Source organism: Orcinus orca, chromosome 5 (genome assembly GCF_937001465.1).
Source record: "Orcinus orca chromosome 5, mOrcOrc1.1, whole genome shotgun sequence".
Lineage (NCBI taxonomy): Eukaryota > Metazoa > Chordata > Mammalia > Artiodactyla > Delphinidae > Orcinus > Orcinus orca.
Genome location: NC_064563.1, coordinates 53,211,672 through 53,224,110, shown reverse-complemented (window position 1 = coordinate 53,224,110; position 12,439 = coordinate 53,211,672). Strand labels below are relative to the sequence as shown.

Below are 12,439 nucleotides of genomic sequence, written 5' to 3'. Positions count from 1 at the left end.
GAAATGAGTCTATAATATTGTAGGGAAAAGAATCAGTGTGGTACAAAACTGCACTTTACTGTCTGTACATGAGGAAAGTGACATAATTATGCTGTTTTCAAAATTTGGAGCTATTACTTGTGAAAAAGAGATTTTTGTAAGGAAGTGGAGAAATTGTTTTCAGCTGCTTCTCTTATTTACCCAGTCAGAGTAATGTGCTTATGAGTATTACTCAGTTATTACATGTAGTGAGGACAGTGTTGTAGAATTAGAGGGAAAGCAGTGTGAGTTAATAAATTATTTTTTAAATTATTTTCTAAGAGAACTTATTTTTAAATAAAGTATATATGGTAACCAAAAACTAAGCTAATTGACTAAACTAAGGTAAACTACTAAACTAAGCTAACACAAGTCCATAGGCATCCTATTTTAATGTCTAGATAAGAATGACTTTAATTTGTAATTAGTATGGTCACAAGAATATAAAGAAATATTTTAATACTCTGACATTGCTTCAGTTTTAATTTTCCTAGGTAGTTAAGTATTCCGTCATCACCTGTTTTGGTTTCAAAACACTCATCTTCCTTCAACAATAAAAAGGTAAACTTTAGGCCAGGCTTTATCTGAATTACATATCCTGAGTCATTTGAATTCAAATTTAGTAGGTATGAACCATTAAATATGCTATATATTTGTGAAGTATTTTTCCCTGGCACGTATTTATGGTGACTGTGTGCTCTCTGTATTTAATGAGGGCCTTCTTAGAAATTTAGACTGTTGCTGATTATTTCTTGGAATAATTATTCTTTAAACACCATAAGATAATGCTTTTGCCAATATAAATCCTTTGTGTTATCTGCTAGGTTTAAGGACCACAGTACAGCTATGGATAGTGAACCAAACCCTGGAACATCTTCGGTATCGACAACAACCAGTAGCACTACCACGACCACCATCACCACTTCCTCCTCTCGAATGCAGCAACCACAGATCTCTGTCTATAGTGGCTCAGACCGACATGCTGTACAGGTATTTCAGTTACCATGATGCGTAGGCTAAGACTGAGGATGTCATTACTTTTTGCTTAAGCCAGATGAATCTATTGTTTCATGTCCTCAAATGAGTTACTTGATACCCTCTAAATGAGTACAGTTAGAATTGTTCATGTTTGGAACAAGCAACAGAGTTATGGAATAATCATTCTATTGAGAGGGCCTACATTTGTCAGCGTGTAGCTTATAAAACAATATGTTGGGAAAATTATAATTGGAAGGTCTCTAGGTACTGCTACAACATTGTCAAACTCAACCAAGAGCCCCAACATGAAGAATGGCTCTAGGTTTTTCTGATTATTTTACATTTGAACCCAAAATATGGACTTAGGATCTATTCAGATCTGTTCAGCTCTGTAGATACGTTAAGGGTTTCATTGTAAAGCCAAGTGGCCTAAGAACCCTAAACAGGAGGATCCATTCAAGAGCTCCAAGGGGCAGAGGAGGAAGGGAATATTTAATTAGGAAAAGTCTTAGGCTCTTCACTCAGTTGGGAAAATAAAGTTTACGTCGTTAACCTTTATAATAATGGAGGTTGAGGCAATATGGTATAGCATGAAAAGGGCATGGGCATTGCAATCTGATGTGCTCTTTGAATTCCATTTTCTTTATCATTAGTAGATATGTAGCCTTGGGTGAGAGGCATAATCTCCTTGAGCCTCAGGAAACTGAAAAATGAGGGTGAAACCACCTGCTTAGTTAGTTATGAGGATTAAAGGAAGCATCTAGAATTGTGTGGGGCACATTATATATACTCAGTAAACAGTAATAGCTAATATATATTGAATACTTGCTATGTGCCAAGCTTTTGATAAGTTCTTAATATGGATTTTCTCCATTTAACAAATGGGAAAACTGATGTTGTAAATTGGCTAAATAACTTTCCTAAACTCACATAACTAGTTGGTACTGTAGCTTTAGAGTTGTGCCCTTGGGACTTCGCTGGTGTCCAGTGGGTAAGACTCCGAGCTCCCAGTGCAGGGGGCCCAGGTTCGACCCCTGGTCGGGGAACTAGATCCCACATGCATGCCACGACTAAGAGGTTCGCATGCTGCAGTGAAGATCCTGCATGCCATGTCTAACTTACTTGTTTGTGATGTAGTCATCTCCCTGATACATTTTTCTAGAGTGGAGATCCCAGTATACTGGCTATTTAGCTGTTCTGTGGCTTAGGATTCTGACGCTACTGTGGAGTAGAATCAGAATTGTTGGAGACCTAGTCAGTTCAGTAAGAATTCAAACTGGAATGGAGAGTGTGTTTTTAATGTTTTTCACCTTTCTCTGAGGCAAGGGATATAGGGAAGAGTATCTAGAGCTTGAGCATACAGATGATGTGACATTTTAAATGCCATTTTGTTCTCTAGCTTTACCTAAGCTGGATGTGTTAATAAAAAAAAGTTATTGAAGATGTGTAGATACAGATATATCTCACAAATAGCACTAACTCTAATTCTTATGAGATCATAGAATTGCTTCCCTTTAAATGTAATCAAATCAATATTTACTGAACTACCTAAGTAGTTCTTTAATACCTTTCAGCTTTCTTTTTCAGTCCTGAGAATCCTCTTCCCCTTCTTTGCTCCTTCATAGGAACAAAATAAGAACAATATGCTGTATCTTTAACTTGCATTTAAAGAGTCTCTCTCTCATGAGTATAGTGTTGAATCGTAATGAAAGACTGTGCTGACAATAGAAAATAATTACTATACTCTGACAGAAATATGTGCCAAATAGGTTATTCATTTTTTATTTCAGTTTGATTTTAGAATTTTGTTATGGAATTAGAAGAACATATATAGATTTACCTGACGAAAAAGAAATATTGTTGTGATTCTAAATCACAATGCAGATCTATAGTCCCCTGCAACTAGGTGTCAAAAGCCTACATTGGTTTTGTGACAGGAATCTGCAGTAGGTATAGCAGTCTTTTTTTTTTTTTTTTTGCGGTACGCGGGCCTCTCACTGTTGTGGCCTCTCCCGTTGTGGAGCACAGGCTCCGGACGCGCAGGCTCAGCGGCCATGGCTCACGGGCCCAGCTGCTCTGCGGCATGTGGGATCCTCCCGGACCGGGGCACGAACCCACGTCCCCTGCGTTGGCAGGCACACTCTTGACCACTGCGCCACCAGGGAAACCCAGTATAGCAGTCTTTTGTTGGGGAATTGAGATATGAACACACGAAGGTAAAAAACACAAGGAAATATGCTTTCTTGGAATTTGGATAAAGAGATTCATAGGTTTGTGGTAAAGGTGTCCTGACTCAGAAGCTCAAGCTGTAGGATTATGGCTCTGTTACTCCCTTAGCTCTTTGAAAACTCTGGTTTGATGCTGAGATTTAGGGTGCTGTTTCAGAGTCATCATGGGCATGATGTGACTTTAGGATGTGTTTGCAGAGTACTGGTAAGTCTGACTTACCATTTGGACAGATAAAGGATTTTCCTCTTATTAGAATACTTGCTTTTCTATACTTATCGATTTATGAAGTTCAGGTTCATAGTTTTCAATAGTTACAGTCATTAATACTTTACCAGGAATTTTTTTTTTAGTAAGAACAGTTTTATTCTGTTTTGAAACAGTTGAATCTGACATTTAAAAAACATTTAAAAACATTTAAAAAAGTGATTATTTAGTAATTTCCTAAAAAAATAGCTTTATAATTTTAAGTGGTTATTAATATCATGAAGCTAAGTATTTACAGACATTTAAAGAAAAATACAAATGAGAAGGTAAATATCACTTCTAATCTAGCTACCCATCAGTAGTCTTTTAATGTTTTCCTGAATATTCTTTAAAATATTTTAATATAAATCATATCTTACTCTATACACTATTTAGTAACCTGCTTTTTCACCTAATGATATATTTGGGAATTTTTTGTTAATAGATATATCTGCTCTGTTCAATATAGTAGCTACTAGCTGCATGTGGCTATTTTATATTTAAATTATAATTAAAATTCAGTAAAATTAAAAACTTAGTTCCTTAGTTGCACTAGCCACCTTGTAAGTGCTCAGTAGATTCGTGGCTGCTGTATTGGATGGCACTGATCTACATTGATATTCGTAATGCTTGCAGGGTATACATATCCTCGCTACACAAGCTGCAAATCCTACCAAGTTTTATCCAAAATGGTTATACCAATTTACATTCTTACTAACAGTGTATGAGAGTATCTGTTTCTCCAGTAGTAGTAGTATTCTTTTAAGTCTTTATCCATTGGAAAGTTGGAAAATAGTGTCTTAATTTGTAAGTTTTGACTACTAGTGAGATTGAAGATCTTTTCACATGCTTACTTAGCACTTTTTCCTTTTGTGAATTGCCTCTACTGGGTAACTTTAATTTGTACAGATTAGTGAATCCTAGTGATATGTAACTAGGAGAGAACTATGTTGATATGACATTGAACATTAAAGTAGTGAAATTTTATTTTAGTTTATTTTTTAACATTTTTTTTAAAGTACATGCACAGACTCTAGACAATGCTATACTTTTTTTTTTTTTTTACTTATTTTTATATTTGGCTGTGTTGGGTCTTCGTTTCTGTGCGAGGGCTTTCCCTAGTTGCGGCAAGCGGGGGCCACTCTTCATCGCGGTGCAAGGACCTTTCACTGTCGTGGCCTCTCTTGTTGCGGGGCACAGGCTCCAGGTGCACAGGCTCAGTAGTTGCGGCTCACGGGCCTAGTTCCTCCACGGCATGTGGGATCTTCCCAGACCAGGGCTCGAATCCGTGTCCCCTGCATTGGCAGGCAGATTCTCAACCACTGTGCCACCAGGAAAGCCCTTTTTAACATCTTTATTGGAGTATAATTGCTTCACAATGTTGTGTTAGTTTCTGCTGTGTAACAAAGTGAATTGGCTATATGTATACATATATCCCCATATCCCCTCCCTCTTGCGTCTCCCTCCCACTCTCCCTATCCCACCCCTCTAGGTGGTCACGAAGCATCGAGCTGATCTCCCTGTGCTATGCGGCTGCTTCCCACTAGCTATCTGTTTTACATTTGGTAGTGTATATATGTCCTTGCCACTCTCTCACTTCGTCCCAGCTTACCCTTCCCCCTCCCCGCGTCCTCAAGTCCATTCTCTTAAAGTAGTGAAATTTTAAACTGCTGCTTTTTTAATACTTTATTTTATGGTTAAGATTATGGTTTGACATTGGTTCAATTGACTTATCACAGGTAATTCAACAGGCATTGCACCGCCCTCCCAGCTCAGCTGCTCAGTATCTACAGCAAATGTATGCCGCTCAGCAACAGCACTTAATGCTGCACACAGCAGCTCTCCAGCAGCAGCACTTAAGCAGCTCCCAGCTTCAGAGCCTTGCTGCTGTTCAGGTGAGACGGAACTGAATTAAGAACTTATGAGGCCAAAGTTGACATGACCTGCAGATAATTCCTGAAAATAAATATGTTGGTATTATTTTAGAGTTTTCAGGTGTCCTGTGATTATTTTTTCTTAAGGAAATATAATAGGCTGCCAGATTGAGGTTAGTTTAAAAACAAATGAATGTGTTTTATGTGTTACTCTATTGCTAACTTTTGTCCCTCTGCTTTTTAATCTACATTGCAGAAATGCTATACTAATGTCATGGTTTTGTGTGTAAAATTTTAGGTACAACAGTGAATAGTTAGGGTTACATGAATCTTATCTACATTTTAACAAAAAAGGTTTTTTAAATTACATAAGTAATTTACACTCATTAAAAAAAAAACAAACAGTATAAAATTGACCATAAGAGGTAAAGTATAGAGGTATTCCTTTTCCATATCCCCTGCTATTTTCCACTCTTCAGAGGTGGCCACTAAAAGTTTAATATGTATCCCTCCAGGAATGTTCTGTATAAAAATATGTATGTACACTTTTCTAAAATCCACTCATATGATTCCTACTGCTAACAGGATGATTTTATGATTAAATGCTTATGTTTTTAAAAAGATCTTCATTATTATTGCACTGTTTATTTAAATTAAACTGTATGTGAGATTTAATCTTAAATGTCCTCACCAAAGGAGAATCTCAGTTGACTGAACCTGAAAAAAGGTTTATTTCTGTTATAAACACATCCCCAGCTGTTACTTCTTCTCGGTAGTGTAATTTTAAATAACGTCGTGTACATGATACGAGTAAGGAAACCGAAACCCACTGGTACTTGATATAGCTCCAATTTCTTTTTCATAACATTAGAGTAGTGATTTCACTTCAAAGAAGACTGAGACCTGTAGAGTAAAACTGACAATGACTGCAGCTATTAAAATAAGATTAGCCTTTGGGTCTTCTGTTTTCAGTGTTCAGTGTTTTCTTTTTTTCTTAATCTGTTTGGCTAAAGCTTAATCCATGTTGACTGTAAAATAACTGTAAAATAGATGTTTTGACTTTTATTGTGGTTTTATGGTATCCTGGTACCAGAAAGTTTTTAACTTCAGGCTTTTATAGACATATTATAAAGATTTTATTATTTTAGGCAAGTTTGTCCAGTGGAAGACCACCTACATCCCCCACAGGAAGTGTCACACAGCAGTCAAGTATGTCCCAGACATCTGTAAGTGCCCGAAATTTTTTCCTGGTTTTAAAATTTTAAATTATTGCTTTCCAGAAGTGAACTGTTAATATTTACAAAACTGTTATTGTTTATCTGTTTAATATTATTGAAATAACAAGTGTCTAGAAACAAGAATGATACATTTCAAGAATTTGGAAGTAATGTTAAACTTCTGAAAATCTGCGTCTTAAAAAAGTTTTTGTATTATTTCTTATGTATGTTTTCCCACTGAATGTGTTCACATCTTCTGTGATTCTGAATGATTGCAGTTTTCAGTGTGCATTGAAAGCATGAAACATATAATTCAGGGAATTAAGTCATACTTTTACTGTGATATACTAAAGAATGTCATGTCCTTGGTAGACATCTAAATGTTTCTAGCTCTTTCTGTGCAATTCACGTTTGAGAAATTTTACTTTTCAGTTTATGCTTACTTGAGTTATGTGGGTCAAATTTACAAGTATCCATTCAAGATAGTGTTATTTATTTTGAGAAAGGAGTAAAAGAAAGGTGATCTGTTATATTGCACATATATACTGGGAAATTGTGCAGAGTATCCCAGTTAAAAGAAATTTACAGGTGTGGTAATACTTGTTTAACTTTTTATTTTGATATAATTTCAAGTTGCAAGAATAATAAAATAAATTTCTGTATACCCTTTACTCAGATTCACCAGTTGTTAGCATTTTGGCTCATAGCTTTATCATGCATTCTTTCTATCTACATATATACAGTTACCTTTTTCTGAACCATTTGTGGGTAAGTTGAGACATGTTCCTTTACTCCTAAATAACTTTGATATGTACTTCCTAGTAACAAAGTCATTCTTTTATGAAGCCACATGAAGTGGATCGAATTCAGGAAGTTTAGCGTTGATACAGTGCCGTTCATATACAGATTTCATCAGTTGTCCCGTATTTCTCAGCCTCATCACTATAGACATTATGGACCAGATAATTCTTGTAGGGGGCTATCCTGTGCGTTATAGGACATTAAGCAGCATGCCTAGCTTAGATACCAGTAGGCTATGCCCTCCTCTTTTCCCTAGTGTGACAGCCAAAAATGTCTGCAGGCACTGCCAGATGTTTCCTGAGGGGCCAAATTGCCCCTTGTTGAGAACCATTGAGTTAACCTAATAACATCCTCTTTAGCTGTTTTTTCCTGATCCAGGATGGTAATACTTTGAAGCTTTGTAAAATTGAATCCTATGGAGTATAGTTTATAGATTGCTGAGGAATTGAAGATGAACTTGTGCTGTATTTCTTTAGTTAAGGTTGTGTTCTTTACTAAGTATGTGTATGATGAGCATACAGTTATTTTTGGGCTATTGAGCTGATATTTTTAATTAAAAAATTACATTTTAGCATGGAAGTATCCTGGAATGTGAATAAAATTAGTTAGGAAAGAAATTACTTAACGACTTGAAAATGTTAGACTGAAGAAAATGAAAAATTTAAGTAATGTAATTTAGCCCTAAGCATTAATGCTATAGTTACGGATATTGATGTCAGATAATATCGTTAACTAATACATTGGTAGTTATGGAAAGGACTGGTAAACTGGCTAAAAAAATTATAGATAAATTCTTTATTCTGTGAAGTACTGGAATGGCATTAGGGTATATATGTATAGAGATATGTGGTCTGAATTTTTTTCCCTTCACATTATTAAAAGGTATCCTTTTAAACCATTTTTGTTTCATTATGATTTTATGTATGTGACTTTTACAATCACAGTTTCAGTGATTGTGCTTATTTTTTATGAAATTGCTAGTGCTACTTGTCATAAACCAGGTAGCCTTGTATGATGAAGAATGCCAGAACCTGTGCCTGACTGGTGGGGGAAAAGAAGTAGGGAGAACAGATGTCTAGAAAAAACATGGGAATAATACATAGCATTTGTTCTGTTTTCTGTCCCAGCTGAGCAGTAGATCAAGTGAGTGGACTTGCAGTCCAAATTATGATACTCAAGGTAGCTTAGTAAATTTAGCTCAGTCTCCAAAAGAAGGGCAGAGCATGGTAGCAGAAATCTCTAGGTAGTGATAATAATGAGCCGTCAGGTGGCAGTCTGCTGGTTTTCAGAGTTTTGGTTATTTTGAAATAGGTTTCCGATAACAGTGAATGACATGAGGGAAGGGTCCAGCCTCCAGTAGATAAGAGGGCTACAAGGTAGGTTGTCAAGTCACCAGCCAGATAGGTTGGGGTTCAGAGTAGGAGTGGAATGCCAATGGGGAAATGGAATATTGTATTTTAAAAAACGAAGTAAGAAGTCCAATCATACATCTGGGGAAACTGTGTATGTGGAGGAGACCATTGTTAATTGAATGTATAGGTATTTAGTGGTGCCAGCATCCTCTTCTTTACTGTCATGAGAACAGAAAGGCTAATTCTAGATTCTTACCAGTAGTGAGAGTGGTGGTTTTTTTTGTTTTTGGTGTGTGTGTGTGTGTGTGTGTGTGTGTGTGTGTGTGTATGATTGATTGTCTCTAAAACTAGTTGGGACCAAGTCTTTAGGTTGATGTCTGTACTTCAATTTAGTGGGACTAAGATTTAGTCTTTAAATTTGATTTGCTAAAATGAAATCTAAGCCAGTTAAAAACTCTTATGCCAAAAAAAAATCAACAAAGTTAAAAACCAGCAAAATGGTTGAAAATGTATTTGCACCATATATGTCACCCAGCTTATATTTGTAAAATACCAAGGGCTCTGTTATATTAGTAAGATAAACAATGAGAATACACAAAAGACCTGCATTGGTAATTTTCAAAAAAAAGACTACTTTTGGGTTTTAAACACATGAAAATATATTAACCATATTAGTAATAAAGAAATGTATGTAAAAATAGCAATAATGTTCTATTTTCACTTGTCAAATTAGAAAACAGGGAAAAACATTGAGACAGTAACAGTTGTTGGCAAGTATGGTACACTCATACACTATTGGTGGGAATGTATAATAATTGGTACAACTTTTCTGGAGGGTTATTTGGCAGTGTGTATGAAAATTTAAACTATGCGTGCCTTTTCACATAGCAGTCTGATTTTTAGTGATGTCATTGACTAAATATGAGAGATAATTATGACATAGATAATTATGCAAATATGCATGGTTTGTAATGGTGGAAAATTATAAACAATACAAATGTTCAGTAATTGAGGATTAGTTAAAAGATAGTTAATTCATACAGTGGAATACTATAGCTGCTTAAAAATGTTATGTGTGTGTATATAAAGAGACTTAGGTTTTCATTAGTTATTAGGTGAAAAAAGCAAGAATATATCATCTCATTTAACTTATTTAATAGGTTATTCTATTTTTCAGTTCTAAAATTGCCATTTGCTTTTTCTTTGTATCTTCTGTTTCTTTTGCTGAGAGTTTATGTTTTCATTTGTTTCAAGTGGACTCATAATTGCTTGTTCAAAGCATTTTTATGACTACTGCTTTAAAATCTTTGTCAGATAATTAAAATACTTCTTTCATCTTGGTGTTGGCATCTGTTTATTGATTGTCTTTTTCATTCAGCTTGAGGTCTTTCTGGTTCTTGGTACAATGAGTGATTTTTGATTGAAACCTGGACATACTGAGTATTATGTTATGAGATTGTGAATCTTATTTAAATTTTCTGTTTTGGCTGGCTTCTGAAAGAGCGTTTGCCACATCCTTACTGCCATTTGGGGGTAGAAGTCCAGGTTCCCCATTTGGTTTCCATTGATACCTGAGGGATGCTCCTTGTAATTGCTAAGTGAGCATGAATTCTGGCTCACTAGGCCTCTACTGAGGTATCTCTGGCTAGGAGGGATAGGAATGCTGCGTTACTGCTCCCCACGTGGTCTCCACTGATACTACAGGGATGGGCTGGTTTGTTGTTCGTGATCTTTTACTGCTTGCCTGGTATGAAAGTCTTGGCTCTCTACCTGGCCTTCTCTGGCACTAACCTGTTGGAAGGATTTGTGGGATCCGGGTGCCTCATTACAGCCTGACGAGGGTAGAAGCCTAGGTCTTTGCTAATGTGGATGTGGATGGGGCCATAGTGTTTTCTGTGGCGTTTGGCTGGAGTAGAGCAATTATTGCCTAAAAGTTTTCTGTGTTGCTAGGCTGTCCCTTTTCTGATCCTTGGCTAGAAAGAGCAGCCCATTGGAGCTTTTTTTTTTTTTTTTGTGGTCTGTACCCACTGCTGTTTCTGGGTTACTGACTTGTTCACCTTTATGTTTGGGTTATATGAGATTTAAAAAGGAAACCCAGGGAGCTTGCAAGCACATTATTCACTGGGTCCTGGAGTCTGCTTTTCTCCACCTTTTAGGATCCTCTTACATTTATTTTATATGTAACATTCGGGATTTTTAGTTATACTTAGGGGGAGGAGTAGGGAGAAGCATGTCTATTCCACTTTCCTGAAAACAGAATTCCTATCATTTAACTTATTTTTTAAAATTTATATCTATATGTCTGTCTGGTTATGTAGGAAGAAAATCTGTAATACACAACAAATTTAATCAGTGGTTATCTTTGAGGAAGTAGGTTGAAGAGCTTCATTTTGTCTAAATAAAACATGAATATACTCTTGTTGTCTAAGATACTGACAGTACAGACAATATAGAGTAAAAGTGACATCCCATTTCAGTAGTCCCTTTTGCCCTGACAAAGTTTTATGTGAAGCTTTCCTATCTTATTACTGTACATTTCTATACATAAATGTAAATAGATAGGCTATGGTTAATTTTATTTGTTTGTTTTATTAAGCGATCATTCTGTATCTTTCTTTTCTAAGTCTTTGGGCATTTTCAGCTGGAAAGGATTATGTGGCTAGAAATTGCAGTCATAGGTCTATAAATGACTCAAAGGCTGTTTGTATCTCATTCCCTTTCCCTTTCTTTGCTGTTTTTTGGCCCTAGAATCTACATTAATCCCAGATGTTTTGACTTTAATTCACTGTACTATTCTGTCAAGAAGGAAAAACCTTATTTTTGATAGCTTTCTGGCTCTGGTGTCAGACAAAATGAGCTTTCTTTCTTTTTTTTTTTTTTTTTTGGGGGGGGTGTGCCACAGCATGTGGGAACTTAGTTCCTTCACCAGGGGTTGAACCCGTTCCCGCTGCTTGGGAGTGCAGAGTCTTAAACACTGGACCACCAGGAAAGTCCCAAGATGAGCTTTTGAAGCCCAGTTAGTTTTATGACTTTATTCATTCATACATTAACTCATTTATTCAACAAATATTTACTGAGCATTTAAACACCGTTCTAGGTGCAGGGAATACAGCAACACAGCAGATAAAACCTCTTGTCTTTATGGAGCTACGGATAGATAGATAACAGGTAAACTAGTATATAATATGTCAGATGGTGGTAAGTTCTATAGAGAAAAATAAAGCAAGGAAGGGGAATGGGATGAGGGAATTTGCTCTTTTAATTAGGGTGGTAAGGGAAAGCATTGTTAATAAAAATGGCATTTGAAGGAGGGTGAGGGAGGCAAACATGCTTAAGGAACAGAAAGGAGGGTAGTGTGGCTGGAGTGGAATGAGAGAGTGGGAGTATGTTTAGAGATGACTTTAGAGAGGTAATTGTAATGTAATCACGAGGAGATTATTAAACCCTTGGGTTTTACTCTGCGTGAGTTGGGAAGCTACTGGACAGCTGTTTTAGTAAGGATGTGACATGATCTCACACAGGCTTTAACTTAGGTACAATGTTGAGAGTAAGTTCTAGGGGCCAGTGATAGAAGCAGGGAGACCAGTTAAGTGGTTCCTGTAATACTCCGAGAGAGATATTGGGGGCTTGGACTGTGATGGTGACAGTAGATGTGGTAAAAAGTGGTTAGCCAGATTCTGAATTTTTTTTCTCCAATATTTTATTATAGAAGTTTGGATGTTTTGGG

General features: G+C 36.4%; 1 protein-coding gene across 9 annotated transcripts in view; it reads left to right on the top strand.

The window, feature by feature from the left end:
• Positions 1 to 12,439, top strand: part of PHC3 (polyhomeotic homolog 3) — an 86,710-nt gene that overhangs the window by 1,771 nt on the left and 72,500 nt on the right. For all 9 annotated transcript variants that reach the window (XR_007477372.1, XR_007477373.1, XR_007477371.1 and 6 more), the window contains exons 2-4: positions 843 to 1,008; positions 5,208 to 5,363; positions 6,491 to 6,568. Coding sequence is in view for 4 of the 9 variants with exons in the window: in XM_004270565.3 (XP_004270613.1) it covers positions 843 to 1,008; positions 5,208 to 5,363; positions 6,491 to 6,568 (400 nt within the window). In the remaining 5 variants the exon portion in view is untranslated. The remainder of the gene's footprint in view (positions 1 to 842; positions 1,009 to 5,207; positions 5,364 to 6,490; positions 6,569 to 12,439) is intronic.